This window comes from Physella acuta, unplaced genomic scaffold (genome assembly GCF_028476545.2).
Source record: "Physella acuta isolate Inbredline_101_S28 unplaced genomic scaffold, ASM2847654v3 ptg000564l, whole genome shotgun sequence".
Classification (NCBI taxonomy): Eukaryota; Metazoa; Mollusca; class Gastropoda; family Physidae; genus Physella; species Physella acuta.
Window position 1 is genome coordinate 15,448 of NW_026732083.1, and position 27,552 is coordinate 42,999.

Sequence of the window (27,552 nt, forward strand, 5' to 3'; positions counted from 1 at the left end):
TTTGTTATTGCTATTAAATATAACTAATGAGATTTCATAAGGGTTATCTTCAAGACAGATATAAAATTATGGCTAGATTTAGAGATTATGCAGCATACAGCTTTATAGCATACAATGTGTATCAACTAGCTTTATAGGGTTTTTTTCCGAGATTTTTTTTTCTCCCGGGGGGGGGGGGGGGGGGAGGGGGGAAGAGTCACTTAAAACTTTTTGGGAGGGGAGCATTTAAAGTTTCTAGCTATATACAGAGCACAATTAACCGCTGGAAAAAATATGTAGTTTATTATATAAAACAAAAGATTACTATTAGCCCAGAATGCATGAAATGTTCCTGTTTCTACACCTAGAAATACCATTAAAGTTTGCGCTATTAAAATTTACTCTTCTCAACCTGACAGGTGAAGTGGAGTTCTCCTGTTTCTGTCACCTTGACATACGGACGGATAGTGTGGTCAGCACTATGGCCGGCTAGCTTTACTTTCCCTAACATGAGTTATCTCACAAACTCAAGCCCAGGATCTGAACTTCAGACTTTTGGTTTAGCAGTCATACACTCTACTGTACAGCTACGCCATCCCAAGCAATCAAATAAAAATAAATGCAAACTTTTTTTGTGTGTATTTTTATTGACTCAGCACAATTACATTTTCTTTCCTACAGAGATCGAATATTGGAAATTGTATTGATTTCACATAGAGGGGCTAACCTGACGGCTAACACAGAGACTATGTAGTTTATGTACAGCACATTGACTACAAACTTTAACCACTGGTCCAGTAGATGGATCCATAAATTTTACATACAATTTATGGAGTTACACCTTTTGGCATTATATACAATGTTAAACAATTTTTTTTTAATTTACCTGTTCCCCTCCCCCTAATCAAATAAATCCATTTTTTGTCAGTGTGCATTAACACTCAACATACAATATCTCAATAAAATGTAGATCAAAATATTTTTTATTTTTTTTCAAAATTAAAACATTCGTGGAAAAAATATTTTTTTACCCTGTAGGACTACCAGATTTAGCAGTTTTCTTTAAATTTCATTTATTTTTATTTCAGCCAAATAAAATACTATAGAAAAATATTTTTTGTAGCCAAAGAAAAAATTAATTTGGCATTCAATATTTTATTTAAAAGGCATACAACAATGAATTAAAACTATTGCATTGTACAGACATAAAAAAATATTTCATGTTAAAATTCAAACAAGTCATCCTATCTTTAGAACAGTTAGTAAACATATCAATCAATTTATATTTCTAATATTTACATAAGAAATTGAATGAAAAACAAATTAAAAACTAGTCCGTTATTTACATGAAAATGGCGTAAACAAGCAGACGACTTGCCTGAGCTGCCGCCTATTAATACCAAGTCAAAAAGAATCTTTCTCAACAACAGAACATCATATTTATAAAGTTTAACTATTTCTTTTATTGTGCAAATTATAGCAGCTTATTATACCAAATTTTAGAATAATCAGACATTCCATAGAAAATAAGCTTGACATAAAATAAACACAAGCCAAATTGTTTTATAAACTTGCATTTCATTCAAGGAGAATTTTGTATTTTTGAAAATGGAATAGGAAATTTAGGATTGAATTTTTTTTTATACAAAACATTAGCAAAGAAATTAAAAGCTATCATTACAATAACTTTCCAACCACACACACATACACAATGATTGATTCTAATAGCAGTAATGCTTATGAATAAGTAAAATGATAGTTACATCTAAACAGTCCTTAGAAAAGTTCTTTGGATTACAATTGGATTACAGCATCATTAATAGTAATGTTTAGAAAATCATTTCAGGATGAATTTTTATTAAAATGTTCTCATAATGTGGTATATATTTTCTAAATTTTTGGTTTCTAATTTCTGATTATCTTACGTGGCAACCCCGTAACAGTTTATGAAAGCATGGAATACAAATTTTAAAAAACATACAATATCTTATCACACAATGCTTGCAATGCAAATGTTTGTCTATTTTATAAGCAAAAGACTATAAAATATTAAAGCAGTGCTTTAATTGACTTAGTAAAGATCAAGCTCTGCAGGCTGTTAAAATACAATGCAAAACACTGCATACACAGAGGTGAAATACTCATAGAACTGCATGGGCAATATTAAGACTAACTCCACTAACATTTAGATAGTCATTACAAAAACAATATACTTGGTGTAATTAATTAAGTATTTTAAGTTAAGATTAAGTCAAGTTTCTAAATATTTTTTTTTAACATTAATTTTTAAATAATGTGATATTGTTAACAAATATGGTAATTAAAAAACAACAACCCAAAAGCCCAATTTAGATAACTAGAGGTAAATTATTTATGTGGTGAACTATTTTTTTTTACTTTTCATTCTTGCAGATTTTTCTCAGGGTCTCAGTGAGATTCTTGGTGATGAGAACAGAAACTTTGTGCCTCATGTCATAGACGCTCTCTTGTGTCTGAGGCAGAAAAATACAGTTCTTAAGCCCCAGCAACGGCGTTTTGAAAGGAACTGGCTCCTGGTTGCAGTCATTAAGCCCTGCAGCCTTGATATGCCCGTCCCTCAGTGCTGCGTACAAGTCCACGTAGTCAATGGACTTCTCCTCGCTCTGGGTTGTTATCAGGATGGCTTGTTTCTTCATTTTTTTGAAAGACTCTCGGCAAAATACACTTTCAGACTGGGCTCCGGATGATCCACACACGCAAATAACATCGGACATACTCAGGAGGTCGTCAAAGGAGACAACTTTGCAATCAGCTTTGAGAATATTCAAATTGGAGTTATCCAGCTCCACATCCTTGTCAGCAAACAGCACCTGCGTCACGCCAATATTCTTCAACAACTTGACGACGCTCTTTCCCAGTTTGGTCATTCCGTACACCCCAAATGTTTTTTGGGCAATGTTTCTCCAAGTGGGACAGTTCATGTTGCCTGGTTTTCCGTTGATCCACTGGAACGCCAGTCTCTCCTCGGACTGTTGGCGCATCAGGCGAGGCCTGTTGTTAATCCATGAGCTAGTGATCTCTTCTGGTCTGTCTGAAATTAGGTCAGGAACATCCATTTGCAGTAAGCGCTCTTCATCTTAAAAAAGCAACACATATTTTTAATACATAATTTTAAAACAAACCTACATATTGTTTATTACATAGCATATTTTAAAATATTTCTTTTGCAATCTTTTCTTACAGTTAAACATTTTATATATTAATTTTAATATGTATATAGCATTGGTAACAAAGAAATACTTAATTAAGATATTTTAAATTTAAAAATAAGGAAGATGAAGTAGAGTTTATCTACAAGGTTTAGAGTAATGTTAACTAAAGTAAAATACACTAACATACCAGTCTGCATTTCTTTAATGGTCAACAGCATCAGGGCAATGGTCAGCTCAGCTAAGACATCAGTGGGCTGTTCTGGACAAGTGATGACCTCGATCCCCCTGGCTAGGCATTCCTTGATGTCAATGTGTGAGGTGCCAGGGGTTATGGTTGCAATAACACATAACTGTGGGCCTGGAAGAACATAAGGTAAAATGTGTTAAGTTTAACTTTTTAAAAATTAAAAATATACATTTAATTTTAAAAAGATTTAATTTTACTTTTAGTATAATCTTTTCACCTCACACATTATTCATTTTAGTATAAATATAGTTTACAAATAAACCTAGAAGAATCTAGATTCTTAGTTCACCAGATTATAAAGTGATAAAGTCTGATTGGTTTTAAAAAAAAATGCATAGGCCTATAAAATATTTTATTAGCAATAAATACGAATGTTTTTTTAAATTCCATAACATAATTATTTTAAAGATTATTATGTTGATTCAGTGACAATAAAATATTTTAGGATAAAAAAAACTATCTATAACTCGCACATCACTTTTATTTTAAAATATTTTATAGTCTGTGCAAATATAACTGCGGCATATAAACAACTGTATTTTAAGCGAATTACTTCCCTTTTAATAACAGTATTTAGCCATGATTTTTTCATGGCATTGGGACCCATTAATTATGGTACATTTTAAGAAACCAACAAATGATTTAAAAGCAAATATTAAACAGTTTCCAAGTTAGAGAGCAGTTATTTAATCTTTATTTTTACATTGCACTTTTTTCAACTTTTGATACCCCTTTTACATGTTTTAATTCAAATTTAAAACCAAAAGATTTTTTCTCTTTCCCTCACATGTTAGCGTTGAGTGGGGAGGACGGGTGTTCAGTGAGAACCAGTAGGGGTGTAGGCCTAATGTACGGATAGAGTAGTGTGTGTCAAAGGTGGTGTTGCTGAATGTACTGTGTTCATAGGGAAGTGCGTGTAATGAATTTTGTGTGTAATGTGTGAATAGAATAGTGTGTGTGAAATGTGGCGTGTACCGAATGTACTGTGTAATTCGTTAATAGCCAAGTGTAGGTAAAATGTCATGTGTAATGAACACAGTGTGTACTGTGTGAATAGAATAGTGTGTAAAATATGGTGTGTAATGAATGTAGAGTGTGAATAGAGTAGTGTAGGCAGGGCAGGACTAGACTAGACACATGTCTAGAAACCAGTATTTTAATGAGACAGGTAAAGCCTACTACAGAAACCAGTAACCTATTTTAACTTGACACGTCCAGAAAATAGAATTTTAACAAAACCTACATTCCATTAAACACATAGGAAGTAACACTAAATCAGCTTAATTTTCGTTTTTAAAATGGTTAAAAACAAAACAAAGTTTTATAATTTATTTTCATTGTTAATTTTTTTTTTTTTTTACGTTATTCGACCGTAGGCCTACAAAGTTTCTTTAGACTGAATAATAAGGGCCAAAATTTAACAAAAATCACTCATGACTTTGTTCAAAGTTTGAGCTAGAAAAATCAGGGATGGAATTGAAAAACCAGCCAAGTCGAGAAATGTTAAGAGATTTAGATGGTAGATCTACCATCATCTAACCTGGTATCATTTATTATTTAAGATGGCGTATTTTCTTCATTTATAGAATGGTGTGTGCTGATCCTTTAAAAAAAAAATTAAACTGTTTTACCCTCACCCTAACCCAATTTTAACCCAAGCCTCAACATGAGCCCTGATCACACTCAGCCTTTATCCAAAAACCACACCAACAGAAGAAAGAGAAAAAACGCGACATAACACCGGTAATGTGGTCTTGCCGGCGTTTTTATAAGAACTGTAAAACCTAACGACTGTAAACCCAACTTAACTACTGACTGACGAGATTATTTTCTAATTTAAAAAAAAAAAATTTGAAGTAAATAAAAAGTCTCCAAAAACAAATTCAGCCCAAAAAATATCGTTCAGTAAAAAACAGTTTTCACCAATAAACAAGGTCACACTTAAGCATGTCTTCTATTCATACTTAAAAATAGACACATCAGCTGTTCGGGACAACTGCGCAAGTAGTATTGCGCAATGTAACAGCTTTTAACCCAAGGTTAAATTATTCTACGTGTTAGCCGAATTTTTTCCCCCTGGGTTCGTGACTGGTTACAACTTACAAGTTGTTTTATCTGGCCAGGCGTGAAGTGGGTGTGCGCCAGCTAACCAACCAGGGCGCACCAGGTCTTAAAATAAGTTAGTGTGGCGTGTATTCGAAAATAGATAGACCGGTTACATCCGCATTATTTGAGAGCTAGATCTACTGTTGAAATTTTAAACATACAAATCCAACTTTAAAAACTCGAAATGAAAGAATTTAAGTCTAAATCTTCTTCGGTTGCTGACCGAGTCTGCACAGATGGGAAAAACAATGACAAGTGATTCTCTTTGGGGGGGGGGGGGGGGGGGTGTGGTGTCTTCCTTATTGGCCTAGAACGTCAGACTACTTGGAGAAGTAAAGGAAAACGGGCTTTTGTGACAATGTGTGACGAGAAGAGGTCATGGAAGGGGGGGGGGGGGGTAAATGTGTGACACTGCCCTTGACGTTTGATTTAATTGATAAACATATTTAAAATGAATTTTGGCTGTACTTTTTAAATTTTATTTTGCATTTTACATAGGTCTTCTTGTGAACTGGAATAAAAATTGACGAATTTTACAGACTTAAACCTAGCTCCATGGACATACTTTAGAGTTAGAACTCGCCGTTTCTTTTTTAATTTTAAAAATAAAAACTATATGGGAGGGGGGGGGGGGGGTAAAGCTAAAGTGTGTCGTCCTTTGTGGGTTCTGTCTTTTTTTTAACGATGCGTGACGGTGAAAGAAATCGTCCCAAAAAGCGTGACATCATTTATGGACACCCCCCCCCCCCCACCCCATCACATCACACACAGACACACTTTCTAGTTGATTTTTCAACAACAAAAAAACTTTCGATACAATGACGTCGGTACATATTTTTTTCTGTAAAGGCAGAGTGTTATTTTTAAAAAAAATCTCACCCCATTTTTTTTGGGTGTACGTGATATTTGTTACGTGTAGAAGCAGTCATGTGTAAACTTCTGGCAAGAGATCAATAAAAAACTGTAACGGGAGAGAGAGAGAAAAAACGGAATTCAAAAGTTGGCCCGGGAGATGAACTAGTTGCAGTCATGTGATGACGTCAAGCAAGATGGCCGCGATCGGTAATTGAGGAAAATGTAAAGCTGAAATGAACGCTGCTTTTTTTTTTAAAACTGAGTTAACATCGATTAACCTTATTGCTCTATACTGAGTCTATACGGACGTCCTTCTGTATAATGGGACTGTAACTGGATTTTTAAAACATACAAGATCTCTTATGTTTGTTTCACCTTTCAATGGCGCTGACTTTATGGGGGAGGGGGGGGGGGCTTCTAGTTTTTTATATTGTGACGGTTTATAAATGGTTTCATGGCATGAACAGCGCGTGTTTTTGACGGTCTACACAATACTAATTATCGCTAGCCTACATCCAAAATTATGTTCTTGCCCCCCCCCCCCCCCCCCATAAAAAACTGCTCCTTCAGCTTCCCTAATAAAATACTCGTTATCAAAGCTCTACACACACACACACACACACACACACAAAATAAGTGAACAAGTACCACAGCTTAGCCCAAACCTAGGCACCAGAGCTTAACCTAAAGCGTATTGTCTTCACAGTATTCACCCAAAACTCAATGAAACCAAACTCCTACCCAAAACTGTGTCTTCATAAAAATCATGGCTCCGTAAATAAGGTACTAGGTTTCAAATATCAACCAAATAAACCATAGTACTAGTACCACACCACCATAAAATAAAAATATTTCCCCAGGGGCGTAGGCAAGGGGGGTTAGGGGGGGTCATAACCCCCCCCCCCCCCATAGACCCCTCGGTATATATATAAAAAGTATGAAGGGGGGTGCAAATCGAAAGTTTGAGGGGGGTGCGAATCGAAAGTTTGAGGGGGGGGGGGTGCAAATCGAAAGTTAGTCCCCGGGTAAAAAATTGGAACCCCCCCCCTTGGGACGATCCTGGCTACGCCACTGTATTTCCCCCAATCCTAATCCCACTGAACGCAGCAAAACAATTCATTTAAAACCGGATTCAAACACGGAACAAGAATAGCAGAAGAAAAAAAAGGCTCAACCTAAATACCAGACCACTGGGTAAGGTGAAATAAATAACGTGAATTATTTTTTTCCAGAAACAGAAGAAAGGTGGGCTCGTTCTAGCGTGTCTGCCATTAGTGTCAATGATTCAACCAGAGGGTGTTGTGAAGTGCTGTGACGCCGAGAGAGGGGGGCCGCTTCAGGCGGTACCACAGTGAGGGCGTCATGAGAAGCGATGCCAGAATACAATCTAAGCTTACATTTAAACATTTATACAAATGAATAAACGACTATGGTGCGTCGTCCCCCCCCCCCCCCCACCCCCCTACGTACGTGCATGTCCACAGCTTCGGACGAAATAGAAAGATGTATCATTTATATAGAAAATATACTTTAACAAGTGTCCGCGCCTTCTCCCCAGCGGAGACCTCAGGTCCCTTCCCCCCTCCCCCTCCCCGGAAATCACAAGAGAACCCCTAATGGGGCAACATTTTGAATGATTGCATCATGCTGGGGAAAAAAAAAAACGTCAATCTTAAAACAGTGAGTGAATGCAAGTGTAAGTGTATCGACCGTTTACCTGCTGTTCACAAAATAACTTGTGTGGACTATACAAGCTGATGTTGAAGATAACAAAGAAAAACATGGCTGTGTCTGAATGGCAAGTAAAGTATGTGCATATTGACATGGCGAAAGGGGGGGGGGGGGGGTGTCTTCGTCCACTAAGCTTTAAGTGACAATTATCAAGGAACAAAGAGGACACCCAGAACAACAACAAAAAAAACAGGATTAGGACCTCACACACTACGCATTGTAATGTTGTGTTTTTTTTTTCAAGCCAATGGGGACGTATTTGGGAAATAAAACAATATTTTTTTTTCCTTAGCCAATTGGAGATCAGTTAACAAATACACAGCATCTCTACCAGCCAATGGTAACAGTGGTCAGAAAACAATCTGTAAGCAACAAAATAAATTGAAGGTCCTGGTGTTCAGAATATGTATGTGACGGTGTAACAGTATCAAACCACAACATACGAGAAACCAACATTAACATTGAAACAAAAAATGAAATATGGGAAAAACCGAGCACCATATTTCGACAAGCTCTAATGACTTTTGATGAAAATGTTAAAGATTTTTTAAAAGATAAAAATTCGATGGGCTGGTTCAAGATTTTTGATGAAAAGTTCAAGATTTTTTTAAAAGATAGGCTTGTTCAAATACAAACAAAAGGGAAATTCCCTGACAGGGCGATTGAGTTCTTACAACACACTCAGGCATTACGTCAGCTTTATATTTCTCTAACGCAGTGGTCCTCAATGTTTTTAGCTAACTGTCCCTGTACCACAATACACTTTCGAGTTCTTATTCATGCGATTGGGTCAACCTAAGGGCTAATGCTATACATATTGAGGACCCTCTGAGGTTGAATTGATGTTCAGCAGTACATTATCGTTAACGGGTGTATTGATTGGCACTACAATCTATTTTTAGATTTGTCATTCCGAAATCGTGGTGATTTTGTGTAATTATTTTAGCATTTTTTACTATTGCCAGATTTTACTAGATTGACGTCACGTAATGGTCTACACATCGATTTTCTATCAATTATATTGTTAACAGAAAGTGGGAAGGTGGGGGGGGGGAGGGGGGCACATACGTATAAAGATAAGAAAGACCAACACAGGCTTACTGATAAAAGCATTTGCGTCCACTATTCTTCAATATAATTCGACTATTTAGTCATGTTTTTTTTTTAACAACCGAAACATCAAGTTTATTCAGAGACGTAGCGACCCGTCCCGGCGCCCGGGCACAAACTTTTGATTTGCACCCCCCCCCCCCCCCACCTCATGATTTCGATTTGCACCCCCCTCAAGCTTTCAATTTATTTTTCCAACTCATTTTGGAGCCCTCTAACGTCGGCGCCCGGGATTATATGTGTCGTCGTCCCCGCCCCCCACCTCGCTACGCCTCTGAGTCTATTCATAAACACGGAGCCGAACCCACCCCATCTAACAGGTGCAAGGGGTCGGCGTGGTCGAGTCGGTACAGCTCATGGTTGCTAAAACGAAAAGTCTCGAGTTCGAACCCTCGGGCAGAGAACGGATTGAGAACGAAGAAGAAGAGAAAGAAGAAGAAACTGGTGAAGATTTGGGGTGACTTCCATGATCTCAATCTACTGTGGATGCCCGGCAACCTTTAGCGCGCAGCTGGTGCTGACGAGGGTTTTGATAATTGGACCTTGCGGCGGGTCTCGTTATAAAAATGTTTAGAACCATCGTCACGACGCTTCCCACCACAAACATGGCAATAAAAACCAGCACCACGTCATCGATTTCACCACCTGCACCCGGATGTCTCGCTAATTAAACACACTCCCCCGGGCTAAACAAATCTTTTGACAGAGATGTACGGTGTTGACTCCTTCTCTCCCCCTCACTCCCCCAGACAACCCATAACAAAATGTATAGTTTATGATCAGATGTTTAGCTCCACCGTGCATGTGTAATTAGTCCCTATTCGCAGTGGCGTAGCTACCGTAAAGCTAGCGTAAGCAAGGCGTAGGTGCATTGCCTACTCGTCTAGACCCTATGTATATATATATATATATATATATATATATATATATATATATATATATATATATATATATATATATACACACACTACCAGGTCATTCAATACGTAGAACAATACATTGTTTACTTCGACGTAATTAAATTTAAATTAAATTATCGCACGCGCTGAATTGCAGATGCAGCCAGAAATACCATGCTGTGTCAGCTGAATAACTATGTAAAATTACATGAATGTAATAGTAATCATTTATAGTACACTATTGTTCTTAATAATATCAAGACTGCGCTAATTTCCAGAGATCAAAACTGAGGCGTCACCGGTTTTTCTTAGATGTCTTACCATTTTATGTCATTTCCACATTCAGAAGTAAGAACTGTATTGCTTTTATATAAATAAATAAATAAATTAAAAAAAAAATAAATAAATAAATAAATAAATATATATATATATATATGTATGTGTGTGTGTGTGCGTGTGTTGATAAAGTAGTGAATTTCTACTTGGACCGAGTACAAAAAGATCAAGGTTGTATTCTTTCTTTATTCCTCTCATATATTGAAAGAAACGACAAAAGCAAAAGAAATTCCGTATTTTCTAAAAGCTCGAGCGCATGAGCAAGGGCATGGAATAAAATAGGATTTATAACTCTCGAGTGATGGACTGATGACGTCATTGGCTCTGGCCTTGAACTAGCGAGCAATGAAGTTCTAGGTCTCACCGGGTTGATATTGCTAATCGATAGCTTCGGGAGATTGAACAGTTTCTATTTCAGGCTCGGCTGGAGCCCTGAGATACGGAAGTGTTGTGTTTTGAAATGACGCTAATATATGCAGTGTAGCTAACCTACCAGCCCTGGTGCTAACTTTATCATGATGGAAAAGGACCTAAATATATCAGTGTTTTCAGACTTCGGAGGGGGGGTGTTGAAATTTTTTTTGGAGGGGGGGGGGGGAGTGCGCGGACACCTGTTAAAAGTGTATATTTTCTATATAAAATATAAATTCCATTTCGTTCGGTGTAAGGCGGTAGACTCTTGGGGGGGGGGGGGTGGGGGGGGGGGCTCTGTCACACCCCCCCCCCCCCCCCCCCGAAGAGATGTCTGGAAGAAACTCTGAAATATAAGACACTGTGTATAAGGGATCCTTCTGCAAATATACAAACTATTAAAACGCACAATGCTAATGCTTAATTCGGCAACGTAATCCTATTTATTTTAAGAGCTTAATATTTAATTCTTGCCGAGGTAACTTTAAAAAATTAAAAAAATAAACCTCAGCCATCATTACCCAGGTGTGTGTAGAGAGAGGCTGGTATCATTAGCCCAAAATTTCTAGGTTAACAAACTCTCTTTCAACAGCGAATGCAATGAAGGCTTCTGATGTTAAAACCAGAGTTTTTGTGTTCCTGCTCAAGTAATACAAACTGCGTCTGAGATAATCATCTACACAAAAACGGTTCTCATCCTTAGACAAAATACCAGGTCGTTTACCTACGTCAGGAATATAGTGTTTTGCTCAATACAAATAGTATAGGTAAACAAAATATTGATATTACCTGCCATGCGTTTCCAACTTCTTCATACACACAAACACCCACACACATATAAATATATATATATATATATATATATATATAATATATATATATATCTTATTATATATATATATATATATATATATATATATATATATATATATATATATATATATATATATATATATGACAAGGTGTAATTAAATTTTTCGCTTGAATTACGGTCCGCTTCTATAAAAAATCTATTAACATTAAAGTTTTAAACAATTAAAATAAAAGTTCGCCAATCAATATCACTTGACCTTAAGTGCCCCTTCTGGCAATAACTTGAGAACCGCTGATCCTGCAAGTTATGTGAGTAAGCTCCATTATGTCGAGCATGTATGTTTGCCTACCACTCAGCTCCGTGTATTTTTTTTTACCACTGTGTAAGCTAGCAAGTGACGTCACAGACAACAAAAAAATTGCAAGCATTGGTTACTTGTCTAGTGCAGTGGTTCCCAAAATTGGAGGAGCGTCTCCTGGGGAGGCGGGGGCTAACGCTAGAGAAAGCTTGAATTTGAATTATTTTTTTAATGCAAATTCTATTTCATAAATTATATAACTATAAATATGTATTACCGTCTATCATAAAATAAAGTGTTTAATCTCAGGAATACTTCATGCTTTGTGTTGAAATGTTCGAACACAGACGGCTATCTTTTTTTTTTTAGTTTGTCTTGTGTACCCCTTTCATTATTTTTATCATTCATTTTTTTTTATGAATATAAACACGATCATTGTGGGCGTTACATTAAAATTCGATGTGTTACACAGGTAAACGTACAGCAGGATTCCGAGTCGGTATTTATTCTGACTTAGAGCTACTTGTCTAAACTGAAAACCTGTTGAATTAGTTGGAGGCAAAAACCTGAAGAACGGCGTCAAAACGAGGCCAAAAACTGAAGACAGAAAATAAAACTCTTCACTACATCACCTTATGTTTACGTCAGTATTTTTTAATGTGTGTGTGTGGGGGGGGGGGGGGAAAGCGGCAGATGAGAGTATTTTTTAGGTGGGGGGGGCAGAGCTGAGTGGAAGTAGACTAAGTACAGAGAAATCTACGCTTTAAGCATTTCTAAGGACTAGAACCAATGGTTCTCACACTGTTATACAAAAACGATTGATTGTTGTTGTTATACAAAAACGATTGATTGTTGTGTAGAGATAAAAATAATTATCAACTCAGCGATCCATTTTTTTAAAGTACATTTTTACTAATATATAGCGTTTGGTATGGAGCGTAGAACACAACACCACCGGGCCAGGGGATATATATTTAAGATAGATAACAGAGTTAGACAAAGGGAAACTCGCGAGGTCTATTGCCAGGTGAACGACCTACCTGTGGTGGAAGGGAGCACCTGTAGACTGTAATGGACCTTAAGCACACATGTCATCGTGTCATAGTTTTCATTGCTTGAGTCTGTGTGTGTTGAGGGGAGGGGTCTTTAACGGGAGTGTGTGATGTACTTTATTCAGGGTGGGAAGGGGGTGCAGCGGTTTCGAAAGAACAGGTCTACTTGTTGGCCTTAGTTTCGTACTTAGTCTTGGATTCAATCGACAACTTGTCTCAAATAAAGGTGTTGCTTTTTAGACTTACACGAACAATTATTTACATAACGTGCTTAACATACCGTGCAACAAAGACGCACGGCATAACGTAAGCTCAAACAGCATGTGGTAACAGCATCCAACACCTATTCTATGCTGCGGGTTCAATCTCCTACATTGACTTCTACCGTCGTGACTTATGCATACACATTTTTTTTTACAATAGCAAAAGGTCAAAGGCTGCAGCCTAAATAGGAAATGAGGTCAAAAGAGCATAGTTACGTAGGTATGAGCGTGTTGAATTCGCATCAATACAAATAAAAACAACATGTTGCAGTGTTGAGATTTTGAATCAAGCTTGTAATGACTTAGCACACAATCAATGTGTTGCAGATTTGAGTGTTTAAATTCAGTGTGTAATGCCCTAGACACATTACCAATATGTTACACGGATGAGACTTTGAAACCAGAGTGTAATGACCTAGACATAGTATCACTGTGTTGCATATTTGAGGGTTAGAATTCAGTGTGTAATGACCTAGCACCTGTGTAATGACCAAGCACACACTTAATATGTTGCAGATGTCAGTGTAATGACTAAGCACACAATTAATGTGTTACAGATGTGTTTGCATTCAGTGTGTAATGACCTAGCACACGTGTAACGACCTCAACACAGTATCAACGTGTTACAGAACCGAGAGTTTGAAACCTAACGACACACACCAAGAGCTGTACGGACACAGGACAGAGATGGCGACACGTGGTCTAGACGTGTACCTACACGGTACACCACTAAAGCTTGGCTGAATCAAACAGCTGAGCTCCTTATTCAGATTTTTATCTCTTAGATGTTCCCAAATCCACAGCATGTTAGATGTACCAGATTAAACAAAAACCATAGAAAACTGAATTAAATTCCCTACATTTGAGGTATTTGATGAAAGTATATTGGTTCTTCGTCCCTTATTGAAGTTTTGCCGGCAGGTATAGGTAGCCCTTCTTTACCCCGCCCCGCCCCCCCCCCATCCACCCAATCCACTTTATGTCTGAAGATCATAAATGGAGTATCAGAGATACTATTTGTATAGGACCGCTAGTTTTGTCATAGGACCGCTAGTGTTGTTACAGGACCACTAGTTTTGATACAGGACCGCTAGTGTTGTTACATGACCACCATTGGTTCAAAATGAAATCGAAGGATAAAAAAACAGGTATTTTTACATCTCACCCACACCAAAACCCCAATTTTATCTCACTTTAACACAAGCTAAATATGAATACACCAAAAAACTAGGGCGTGTTGCGAGCTATTAAAGAATCCATTACTACAGAGTCATCAAGCTGCAGTGTTAAGTCTCAACACAGGTGTTGTCAAGATTAAAACATTATTTTTTAAGATTAAAACATTATTTTTTAGAAAAGACCCGTTGTACTGAACTTATCTGGTTAGAGAATATTATCTGATCCCCAATTAGTGGTGGGTTGCGAGTGAATATATTAGTTTACTCCCTTATTAACTTGTCACAAAAGTCACTTGGTTAGTCCTTTGCAATATTAGGGAATTGATTAGTATGGTATATAGACATTGAAATTTTAAATCCAAATATTTAAACTCTGGTATCTTTACTGAAATTGATCAATGACTTTGAAATCCGTTCCGTCAGATTCTCTCCCTTGGTACCACGGTATTACTATTAAGGGCAACAACCCGAGTTCTTTAGATAACCTCAGTACAGCCCGCACTTCAAAAACACTAAAAACACAAACAGGGGCAAGTCCGTGAACCGAACTCGACACGAGCAGGACTGGTGATAGGACAAGATAATACCATTTCGGGTTCAAACTTCAAATTTTGACAAGCGAGTCAGCGATAGCCGTTTTCTTTTTTCTTTTTTTTTTTATTTAATCCCACTTTTTTCATAACATTTTAAAAATCCACTTTATAACATTTAAAGGTAGAAAGCAGTTTAAGGACGTTAAGGTAACTTCAGCTTAAGATAAAAAAAAAAAGTACTTTTACATTGAAGTACTGGTAGCACTTGTATCACTTTCAGATCTTTTTAAAACGTTTTAGCGTGCTAGCATTTTACAGGCGATATCAGTATTGAGCGTTAACGTTATGGGTTTATTGAATGGTCGGATCTGCTATGTTCTGCAGCTTTAACCCGTTTTTTTATGTCTTGTTAACACAGAGGTTCTTGTGCAATACTGTAAACAACGCCCTAATAACACCATAAACAAGAAAGAACCAGGAAGCCAAATCCACTGCATTGGTCTCATACACGGCATGCAAGCGAGCTGGTAGAACTTTGGTTGAGAAAGATTCACGTTTGTACAAAAGAACTTTTTTTTGTTTAGCCGTACAGAGTGTTTCTTTCAGCCTTTTTTAGGGGGGGGGGCACTTGAAACTTTGGGAAGGGGAGCGGACTAAATTTTCTGGGGGGTGGGGGGGGGGGGGGGTGTTACAACAAGTATACATTTTCTATATAGATTATATTTAGTTGGAGGGGGCAGACGTGTTTCGGGAGGCGGTCCCGCCCCCCCCCCCCCCCCCCCGAAAAGATGTCTCAAAAACAACGCTGCCCGTACGACAAAAGATGAAAGTCCAATATCGTATCCCCTTCCCCCCCCCCTCACATCCTCAACAGCACCACACCACTGAATCAACAATTTCGTCTAGAACTATATATTTAACTTCAGGGGGTATGTCTACCCTGAACTAGCAAAACAAATTCCACGCCTGATACGGCCCATGCGAGATACAACCTGTCTAAACATAATCTGGACACACCCTGACTAGACATAATCTGGACATCTCTTACCTGAACTACCACAACAAATTCCACGCCTGATACGGCCCATGCGAGACACAACCTGTCTAAACATAATCTGGACACACCTTGACTAAACATAATCTGGACACAACCTGTCTAAACATAATCTGGACATCTCTTACCTGCTGCCTGCAGCACGTCGGCGTCGATGACGTCCCCTTGCATACACAAGATAGCCTCCACCCCAGCCACGCTGTGGAGCAGCTCCCCCCGGGGCACGGCCTGCTCGGCGTCCCACTGCTTGACGTCACAGGCCTTGAGCAGGATGTCCACGCCCTCCTGGGGGATGCGTCTGGTCACGTACACCAGGGGTCGACACGCCTGGCGGCTGGACTTTCGGGTTTGGGCCATCCCGGCAGACGTCGCGTAGCAGTTCATCCTTGCGGGCAGACGACCAGTCCAAAGAGGAATTCACCAGGTGAACTTTGAACCGTAGGAATGTTTTGTGGGTATTTCCTTCAGTCAATTGATAATAACTATCTTTTTACAACAAAACACCGGTTTAAAAATAAACAAATATGACCTAGTTTATAACTATGAAAGACTTGTCAAAATTGGACGAAAATAGCAACAAAGTGTAGCACCTGATAAGTGATGTAACAAAAAAAATGTACACAATTAAAGCTAATAAAATAAGCTTTAAGTCCAAAACGTGCTTTAAAAAAAGTTCTAGAACTTATTTGTCGCTAGAGATGTTTGGCTTTTCCTTTTAATCAAAACTTTAATCAAGGTAAACGAGTTCTTTTCTTTATTGAACACACTTTTCATTTATAGTTTCTTGTTCAGATCAATCTTTGACAAACAGATCACAGAATAAAGTCCTCGAACAGCGAGGGAGAACAACTTTCAGAATGGAGGGCTAAACAGAAGCATGTTGGTCGTCAACGATTCAAATGGTTTTAAACGTTGCTGGTTGTTGTATCTCAATGAAAGCTGATGTAAGGGATCGGTCTAGTGACACAGTTCGTTTGTTGTTCAAATCCGGGTACTTTGGCCTTGGATCCTGTAGGGAAAAAATAGAAGGGTAAGCAGGCGTTAATAAGACATATGTATGTGTGTGTTTATATATATATATATATATATATATATATATATATATATATATATATATATATATATATATATATATATATATATATATATATATATATATATATATATATATATATATATATATATATATATATATATATATATATATATATATATATATATATATATATATATATATATATATATATCACACTAACATAGTAACTTAACATATTTCTGTTGTGATATTTTGTTCTAGTATAGCCTATTTTGTCTTGTATACGGCTATATTTAATATATTTGTTCTATATTTATATGTATGTGTAAATAAAAACTGTTTATAACAGGATACACTTGTGTCTAGCATATAAAAGGTCACAGCGTAAATAAAGTTGAATGAGTAAACTTTTGTTCCACATCCTGTCTGTTAGTGATTCGAACCTTGTGCTCCGGTGTTTATCGATGACTCGGCTGAACGAAACAATTTAGCAGACGGCAAGGACTGTGTTGTTGTTTATATATGAACAGAGTTCATGTTAGGTCATGTCTTCATACTTGAACCAATACATGCAAGAAATACAGTAGGTTTGTTGACCTAACTCTCAATTCATCAGTGTTTCTTTCTGACATTTTTTTCTCCTGAGGGGAGTGGGGGTCACTTAACTTCCGGAGAGGAGTGGGGGGGGGGGGGGGGTCGGACATTGGTTAAATCCCCCCCCCCCTTCCACCAAGAGATGCACGTAAAGAACTGCAGTTTATTGCCTTAAAGTACCTGTCGATCACATGTTAAAATGTTTTATATAATTCTAATGAAACCGTAACGTATAAACTCAAATGTGTAGGTTTGACAAGAGCACAATGAAAAGACAACCGAGAATTACTTTGGCTACCAAGATGAGATAACTCAACCAGGAAGTTAAAAAAAAAAGACAAAGGTGCTGTACGGATACTTGGGGAAATTGTGGGAAGGGTGTTAGTAAAAATGCGGTCACGGAGTTTTGATAAAGATGAGGCAATAATGTCGACATAATGTGACGGGCCGCACCCCCCTCCCCCATTCAACTCCTCCCATCCGAAACTAGAGCCCGACCAAACTCGTCTATTTTAGTTCTGGGTACCACGCGACCAACCATATTTTGACGCCTCCCATCCCTAGCCTATTCATATCCATAACAAAGACTCTCAACTCTAAACTTAATGAGATGGAACCTGATTCAATTTTCAACGGGTAAAAAAAAAAACCACCCCCACAAAAAAATTCTTTAAAATGTATTACATCTTAGACACGGCAAAAAAAATCACACTCTATCCATAGTAGACATGACTATACAACCACTGTCTATGTACAAGATACAGTGTCTGTGTAACAGTCACTAAATCTGTAAATACAAATACCTAGTCCATGTAATATACACCTGGTCTATCGTGTCTATTTAACAGTCACCAGGTCTATGTAATAATCATCATGTCTATGTCACAGCCCACCTGTCTATGTATTAACCGTCACCTGTCTATGTAACAGTCCACCTGTCTATGTAACAGTCCACCTGTTTATGTAACTCACGTGTCTATGTAACAGTCATCCTTTCTATATAATAGTCGACCTGTTCATGTAACAGTCACCTGTCTATGTAACAGTCACCTGTCTATGTAACAGTCACCTGTCTATGTAACAGTCACCTGTCTATGTAACAGTCACCTGTCTATGTAACAGTCACCTGTCTATGTAACAGTCACCTGTCTATGTAACAGTCACCTGTCTATGTAACAGTCACCTGCCTATATAACAGTCATCCTTTCTATATAATAGTCCACCTGCTTATGTAACAGTCACCTGTCTATGTAACAGTCACCTGCCTATGTCACAGTCCACCTGCCAATGTAACAGTCACCTGTCTATGTAACAGTCACCTGCCTATGTCACAGTCCACCTGCCAATGTAACAGTCACCTGTCTATGTAACAGTCACCTGCCTATGTCACAGTCCACCTGCCAATGTAACAGTCACCTGTCTATGTAACAGTCACCTGTCTATGTAACAGTCACCTGCCTATGTCACAGTCCACCTGTTTATGTAAGAGTCATCATGTCTATGTAACAAAATCCTCTCTAAAAGTTCAGATTTCTTATGAAGTCACAGTTCAGTTACGTCTTCCCAATCTGCCTTTATAAAATGTGATACATTCCTAGATATAAACGTGACAACGCCTCCACAACCAGTCTAAACAAAGACAGCATTCGACTGTGTACCTTTTAGTGTGTACGCCTCGACGACTGTTTATTATGTGTGATTGGCGGTGTCAACTTAAAAAAAACACTCCTTTTTTTTTTCGCGTGTTGCTCCGTTCACGAGGAGGGGAGAGTGTGGCGCGCTATCGTGTTGTGTACTTTTTAAATGTATGCACAAAAGAAATGTTACATGGTAGCTATTGATTTGAGTGTGACAAAGACAGTTGCACGGACGATGTGTAAACCGGAATAAATTATGACACAGCAATGCTGTTGAAGGTTGCTCTTATCTAAAACAGGTAGCTAGCTCACTTTAGTCAGGTCAAATGGTAAGTCGAGTCCATGATCTAGTTGAATTCAAGTGGGTCATTCTAACTTTAATGTCTTAGTCTTTGAGATAAAGATTGTCAACACATTCGACAAGACAGATTACGGGCAAAAATTATCATAGTACACAGGCTTAAGCCTACACTACCTCTTGTTAAAAGTTGGGTTTATGGTTAGATTAGGGTTATTATTTTATTATTATTATATCTCAAATAAATCTCCTGGATATATATATATATATATATATATATATATATATAGTTACACAAATATATACTTTTAAAACCATCAACAACAGATTATTGCATAAAACGTAACATAAACCATAAAATTACAAATAGTACACATGACTACACGAAAATGGTATAAAGCAGGGGTCGGCAACCTGCGGCTCGCGAGCCGTATGCGGCTCTTTTGATATCAAGATGCGGCTCTCCAGGTCCTTGAACAAATACTAATAATCTTAATAAAAATATAAAATATTTAAAATAAAAAAAATGTTAGTGGCTCTTTAAAACCAGGGAAATTTTGAAAATTGTAACTTTTGGCTCTTCCACTTCAAAAGGTTGCCGACCCCTGGTATAAAGGATAAGGATACGCCTAATCAGCAGCAGAGGGGGCCTACAGTTTACCCATTTATTACGTAATGCTTTAAAAATAGCATACGTGTTTCAAGTCGTTACACTTCTATTTTGCCAAGTCATGAGAAAGCATTATTACTGTTTTATTTTGTAAGAAAACCTACAATCTCTTCTGCGTCGCGTGATGTCATGTAGGTCAGCGACGCTATTACAATGCTGCAGTCAACCACATGTTTTGATGACGTCTACTCAAGGACACGGGGTAGTGAAGGTATCGATTCTGTTGGTTGGCGCTTAACTCGGTCAGCGGGGTCACACATCTCTTTGTCGCCATGACCTCTCTCGTACAAGTGTTTCCAAGCCCCGAAAACCGTCAACTCAGACAATCATTATCGTTTAGGCTTAGCGTGATTATTTTTTAGGGGTGGTGGAAAAGAAAACAAGTTTTTTTTTCTTTATTTGAAGGTGGAATGGGTCTTGGCATAGGTCCACTTCCGATGTCCAATATCGTTAAATAATTTAATATCGCACACTAACCCTGAACAGAGTTTCTTTCATGCATTCTATGTGACCCCCCCCCCCCCCCACTCTCTCCCCGGAAAAAAATATCTATTTAAAAAAACACTAACCGTGAACCTAACTACAAGCCCAATCCCATATTCATCGCAATGAACAATTAATAAACCTTTTAGTAAACTTAATGCCAACGAGATACATCTAAGCAAACTATAACTAACCGCCATCATTAAAATAAAGTGTGGGCTAAAACCTCAGACTATTTCTATTTATATGACCTATTAATACTGTTACTGTTAACACAAAAAATGATAGCTCGACTATTTGATAAACAATAACGCTCTACACGTCAATCTTCCTCCGCCTAGCCTTGAACGTGTGTACACGTCACATAACAATAGCGTGTAGTAAAGCGTGTGACATGAGCAGTCTAGACAAGACAGCACGGATCTTTCAATGCGGTATTCAGCGTGTTTATGCGGTTGTAGGTTTGCGGTAATCTTCGGTCAACACGACCTCGGCTGGCTCGAGATTTTTTGTATTTGCTTAGCACATCCATGATAATAGATTATTAATTTACATCAGGTAGACACTACCCGGCATTCGAATGTATATTGTGAATTGGTGACTTAGTCCTATCTCACTATATGGTTAGTTTAGGTCTTTGGTTTGGTCTTGTCCAGATAAGCCCCACCACTATGGCAAAAAGTGCATGCGCGAAAAGTTTTAAGCCCGGCCAGAGTTTCTTCCAAGCCCCCCCCCCCCCCCCCACAAAAAATATTGTCGTCCGTCCGTCCCCCCCCCCCCCCGTCCCCCCCCCCGAAAATTTCAAGTGCACCCCCGGAGAAAAAAAGTCTGGAAGAAACACTGAGCCCGGACACATTTTTGCCAGCCTAATGCACGAGCGCAACATTGTTGAGGGTTAGGGTTAAAGGTACCGAAATACAGACCTTTTCACGCAAATCATTAATGGCGTCCGAATTTCATCCTCGTCAATAAAATATAAAGTTATAACTTTTGATAATTTTCATATACTCTTTAAACTCTTTTTTTTTTTTTTTTTTGTAGCTGTAAGCGGGGGTTAATTTTTTTGTCTGGGCTCATCTGGACGAGATCCCACAAGGTGTGTTGTACGATTTATGATTAGCTTTTTACTGTTATACCATGCGGTATTATCTTGAAATCAAACGAAATTCTTTGTTGTTTTTATTTTAGAACAATACAACATTTTTTTGTTCTGCTGTCGGGGTCAGAGGTAGGATTAGGGTCAAGGCCAGGCAAGCGGTGCTAGAAATACGATATCACCTGCCGGGGTGTGTTAAAGTAACTTTCGACAAGTGGGGGGGGGGGGGGGGGGGGGATTAACCCAAAGGTTGCCAGTTTTTTAAGAGTAAATTTGTAAAATATATTTTGATATTGGCAGTAGTGTTCATTTATTTAGTTTTGATACTCTGTAAATGCAAAAACCCAGGCCTGCACTAATAACAAATGTTACATGCATTATTTTTTACTTTAATATTGGTATAACAAGTTCTTATACTCGATGAAAAAAAAACCTCTTTAATATTATTCTAAGGCCATAAGACTCATATTTTACACCACCAAAACTAGAGAGCTTGAATGTCCTCTCTTCTTCCCAATGTCAGTGAAATTTATTACACAACTCAAAACGATTTCTCAACTGCTATTCAAGTTTTCACCCCATAAAACATGTTCATGTGGTTCCACTATGTCACAAAACGTTTTTACAACGTCGTAAATCAACATTCAAATATGAGATATTTATTATAAGATATAAGATAGGATTTAGACAGGATTAAAGTTTTAGAAATTTTTAAGCGACTCTGGTTGTTACAATAATCTTCCAGACCGACCGGAGAAAAAAAAAAGTCTGGAAGAAACACTGACTAATGCGTAGCTTGTAGTTTTATTGATCGTTATACTTTTAAAATTATTTACCCCGCCCCCCCCCCCCCCCCCCACCCCCTCCCACCCCCTTTTTAAAAAATAAAAAAATTACTTAATTTGGTCAATAATTGACACATTGCGAAACAACTGCTAAATCTCAGTTAAAAAACTCATATCTCAAAAATGCAAGTATTACGTCACTTTCTGAATAGCCCTACATACTAAAATAGAAGCTCTGTGGATGCTTTAAAAAGCAGCAAACTCAACTCCACTTTCAAATGAGAAAAGCGGAACACGCATAGGAAATGAATACTTATCCGTACGGTTGGGCCAGGCAGGGGGGCGCTGCTTGATTTCATGTTTATCTATGTAAACAAAAATGTAATTTTATGCTACGGCGCAAGACGAAACAAAGCCTGCAGGCCCTATGTTTAGAAGTTAAAGACTAACTGCAAAATAATGAACGCTTCTTACTTATGGACGGCGTGCATCATACAACGCGATACGTGAGGTCGTTGCTCATCTGTGCAGTTTAACCACAAAATGCAAACACGAGCTGGAACAACTTTGAACCTAAAGGCCGTGACCTCGCCGCTCGGCGCTCGCTACGAAATTGAGGCCAGGGTCAAGGTTGTTTTGTGGAGAATGTTAGACTTTGGTCAGCTCATGTTTGTATTTTGCGGGATTGGGTCAATGCAATACGGCGTTTCACAGATCTAATTATAATGTAGAGTTAAGTAATTGTTAATAGGCTGTGCACTTTTTAATAAATTGTATTACATTCAATGACGGCATAAATAAAAGAGTTGTTACACTTTACCTCAAAGAATAAATCGGTTTTGACTACTTCTGATTTTAATATAATCTCTATAATGTAAAGGCTTCTATATCTATAATCAATACATTTTTTAAACGACAAGACAATAGTTAATTTTCAAAAGCTATGTGTGTCGATGTTTCCTTTTTATTAATTAGAGCGTTAGATTATTTAAAACCAAAAGCACGTTAAATACGCCAATGAAATATCTTAGTAACACATAGACCTAGTCATCGCGATGTTTTGTTTGTTTATTACTCGTGTGTTAATGATCTGATAGCTTGTTAATGTGAAACAGCGGCATTCAAGAAAATGTTATGGTCTGATACAGCATAGCTACGGATTTCCCCCCCCCCCCCCTTCCACACCACCACCGCCATGGGAAGATGAAGTGACGATATAAACAGTTGTCCCCACCTATTCCCATATTTACAATGTAGCAAGAATTTTAATTTTAAAAAGTTGAAGTATGCAAAAAAAAATTCAATTATATTTCTATCAATAAAAACACAGAGTACACTAATTACTGATTACCTAACATTTGAAAGTAAAATGGTTTTTAAAACATTGCCATATCAGTAGCTTTTTTTTTTAATCAATGAAATTTTATGTTGACCAAAACGCACTTGAGAAACACCGTGTGTGTGTATATTGGGTCATTTATAATTAAAACCACTGTAGAGCGTTACAATTTTGACACAGTAATCTAGTTAACCTTTCTATGTAACAGTGGCGTATGTAAAATAAAATATAGCCTACACATAAGCTTGCTGTAGTCACCATATACGTGTGTACAAGTGGTTCACCTGGAATGGTCTAGATGCTAGTCTTCAATCAACAAATGATTTTTTATCTAGATATCTTAATGGGTTTGGGTCTCATGTATTTAGGGCTACTAAACGAAAATGTGTATTGTACATGTAAACTTTTCATGAAGTCTGGCCAGCCAGAGCCGGATTTAGACTTACATATCTTACGATTATATTTCAGTGTCAATTCTTCGCATTTTGTAAAAATATTTTTGCCGACAAAAACGTGTGTTTATATATAACTTTAGTGGACAGAGATCTCGGCCTTTACCAAGGTTTAACAAAAGGAAAAATGTATGTTAAAGATTGAATTTGCAACAAAATGACCACCACATGATTCTCTATAACTGTTAAGGGCCCCCAAGTAAGCGGGGGGGGGGGGGAGGGGGAGCTATACTTTGTTTAGCTTATACGTAAATCCGGCACAGTGATCAACTATTGGACATAAAGATACTGTCGTGTGATCTGTTAGCTTTTGTTGAACTAATAACAATTTGCACTAGTCTACGTGAATGAGAAATGAGAATTGTAAGGGTGCAATGGATAGGCCTACCTTAGAATGCTAATTTTATACCCAACCTACTAAAATCTATATACAATATGTATTTTTTAAAGTATAAACGGCATCTGTGTTATATTTTATTTTATCTAGATCTATTTTATCTAGATGCATTTGTCTGTTTGTCGTTAAAAGTACGCCCCTATGAGTTAAAAAAAGCATATTGCTGTTTTTGGTTAGTTTATATCAAAGGACAATTTCCTTTAAGAAATTATGTAATTATCCAGCATCAATTGTTATTCTCGGTTGCTTATATTAGTTTGTCATTGTATGGTCTGGTACAGGCTATCGGCCAATTCCATTACACATTTACCTATGCATTTTAAGCAAACATGAACTAAATGGCAAAATGCTAGGTAGGAAGAGAAAAGTACTGCATTAGACCACACCTACCTTAGTGTAGAGTATTCTTGAGATGTAACGTAAACAACATCAATGTCTGGATCATATATTAGAAAACTCAAAGCTATATTGACTAAATAGCTAGACGAGTCCTTCTGTTACAGGACAGTGTCCGTCTGGCTATCGTAGTCACTATTATAATAGTCTTACACGTAGCACACTATATTTACATTGCACTAGTTCTTCATTACGGCTTTACATTCAACATTGTCACTCTTCTAAGTACGAAATAGATTCTTCTTGTTGTTACGCATTTTTATCATAATACGCATTTAGAAAAAGAAATATTTTTATATATTTAAACTATTATATTCACCTTACCTTATGCGTTTCAAAGGCTTTAGTACATTTTGTGAACAATGAAATACGTCGATGTGCACCTGTTCACACACGGCTTTCAAACTTCAGCGTGCGACGTTTCACTATAAATTTTTGTATAAAAGGAAAAAAATACAAATCTAACTACTAATACTAATACATACGGGTTGCATTGGCTTGTTTACGAGCGTCAAATGGAAAAGTCTGAAAATTTAAGACTAGGTGCAATCTAATGCGTATCACTCACGTATGCAATCCAAGTTTAAGCAGGAAAATATTGCTAGATATACAAGTACGGTGATCCGATTGAGAGACTAACAGCTGAGTTAGCCGGGGGAAACAGCATGGTCGAACAAGGGTTATTTTTAGTTGTTTTTCCGAGCTCGAGCTTACCGATTGGTTGAAACTGGGGGAGTGACCGATTTCATGGAAACTATTGGCTGGCGTCTGGGCGAATTCTAGGCCTGCAGAGCTGTAAACAAACAGTTTCAAATAAAGGGGGACCACTCCGCAATGCATTTTTAATAATCAGAATTTTGAAACCGAAACATTTGTACTTAGTACCCTCTTATATATTAGTAGGATAATTAAAAATTGTATTCAATTAGATCCATTGTAAATTACGATCAGCAAAGCGGGGCATGACATGAGATCCACACACTGTGGCAAAACAAACACTACACACACACCGTTGTCGCATGAAGATAAGAATTGGATATAAATAAAAGTTGTGAATCTAGAATCATTTTGTTCTAAATATTTAGTCTACTCCACGACTTATTATTACTTAGGGGCCTATTATTACTTTCAAGCTGATACTAGCGCTATATTGTTTAACATGTTTAGTATAAGTGTGTTTTATGAGCAACACCGAGAACCTAAAGGTCACACATCATAAAACCGGTGTAGTAATGTAGACTAGACCAACAGGCTCCTTGCTTGAACCCATCGTCAAGGCCGGGATGGCTTTAGTCACGTCCACCCAGCGGGGCTTTCCATAAACATGTGTGGTGTGGACACACTAGAGCGCACCTGTCGGGTTGACGTGGTTAGTTAAAATACGATATGCTGTTTGTCGTTGAGGTGTTATTGTTTGTTGTTGTTATTGGGTTTTTTTTTACAAATTAAGTCCCAAAGAAGTCTATGAGTATGAAAGATAAATTAAACAGCCAACTTGTACATTTATTTGATCAACCTATTATGTTGTTAACTAAACAAAAACAATGTTCGTTAGACGGAGGCCGGTGAAACAAGATATAGAGAGTTTTTTGGTTGCTGTTTATTAATTTTTGTGTGTGCGGCACTTCATTGTTGGTCAACATTTTAATAACTTGGTAGAATCCAATCGTCAAGAATGATACTGATAAGGGTGCGGTATGCAAACAAATTTCATAATAGTTCTTAAAGCATAACTGATTGTAAACATGACATGTTTGTATTTCTTGTTGATCGTGAAAAACAGTTGTAGTAAGAGTCACGATTCGATACCATGTAGCCTTATCGCTAGCAATATTAAATTTCTGAGCTTAGATATTGAAAAAAATTAAAATCTACGTAAGAATGAACTTTATTAATATAAAATTATTAAAAAATAAAGTGTAAATACTGTAGATATAATGCTTGTTCGTGAATTTGATTGCACATAAATCCGGATGTATATTTATATATTTTATTTTTTTAGTTTCTACTACACTAGCTATATGCCTACCCCATAACACAGCTGTTCCCTCGGAGCGCCTACCTTTTTCATATCCTTGTACACAGCCTACTGCTCTATCCGGTATCCGCCACTACAAAACGTTTACCATAGATTCAGCTATGCCCTGCAGGTCAAATTTCTACATCCAGGATGTACTATTTAAAGTTACAAAAACCACTTCCTGGTTCACTAATCCAGACGTGTAGGTACCATACACCTGCTCACAATCTGCTTAAAGCTGCTTAAGTGTGAGATTAGTGTCTGGATTACACAAGCAGAAAGCAGATGAGAA

The 27,552-nt window shown here is 37.5% G+C and overlaps 1 protein-coding gene across 6 annotated transcripts; it reads right to left on the minus strand.

The window, feature by feature from the left end:
* Positions 1–1,785: 1,785 nt before the first annotated feature.
* LOC131946587 (glyoxylate reductase/hydroxypyruvate reductase) lies at positions 1,786–27,289 on the minus strand. 6 transcript variants are annotated; one of them, XM_059307454.1, is made up of 5 exons: positions 25,809–25,988; positions 25,565–25,665; positions 16,186–17,066; positions 3,358–3,528; positions 1,786–3,094 (listed from the first exon to the last, which is right to left on the minus strand). In XM_059307454.1, exons 3-5 carry the CDS (start codon positions 16,439–16,441, stop codon positions 2,373–2,375), a joined length of 1,149 nt encoding a protein of 382 aa, XP_059163437.1. In that variant the 5' UTR covers positions 16,442–17,066; positions 25,565–25,665; positions 25,809–25,988; the 3' UTR covers positions 1,786–2,372. The 6 variants fall into 6 exon arrangements, with proteins under 6 accessions (XP_059163437.1, XP_059163441.1, XP_059163436.1 ...); XM_059307458.1 differs by lacking the exons at positions 25,565–25,665; positions 25,809–25,988 and adding an exon at positions 27,270–27,289; XM_059307453.1 differs by lacking the exon at positions 25,565–25,665.
* Between the last annotated feature and the right edge of the window lie 263 nt (positions 27,290–27,552).

Excerpts from the sequence above, each read along its gene's own strand:
- LOC131946587 (XM_059307458.1), bottom strand. The coding sequence starts at position 16,441 with ATGAACTGCTACGCGACGTCTGCCGGGATGGCCCAAACCCGAAAGTCC. Across the intron at positions 3,529-16,185 it reads CGACGTGCTGCAGGCAGCAG|GCCCACAGTTATGTGTTATT; the intron begins GTAAGAGATGTC and ends ATGTTCTTCCAG. Across the intron at positions 3,095-3,357 it reads CATTAAAGAAATGCAGACTG|ATGAAGAGCGCTTACTGCAA; the intron begins GTATGTTAGTGT and ends TGCTTTTTTAAG.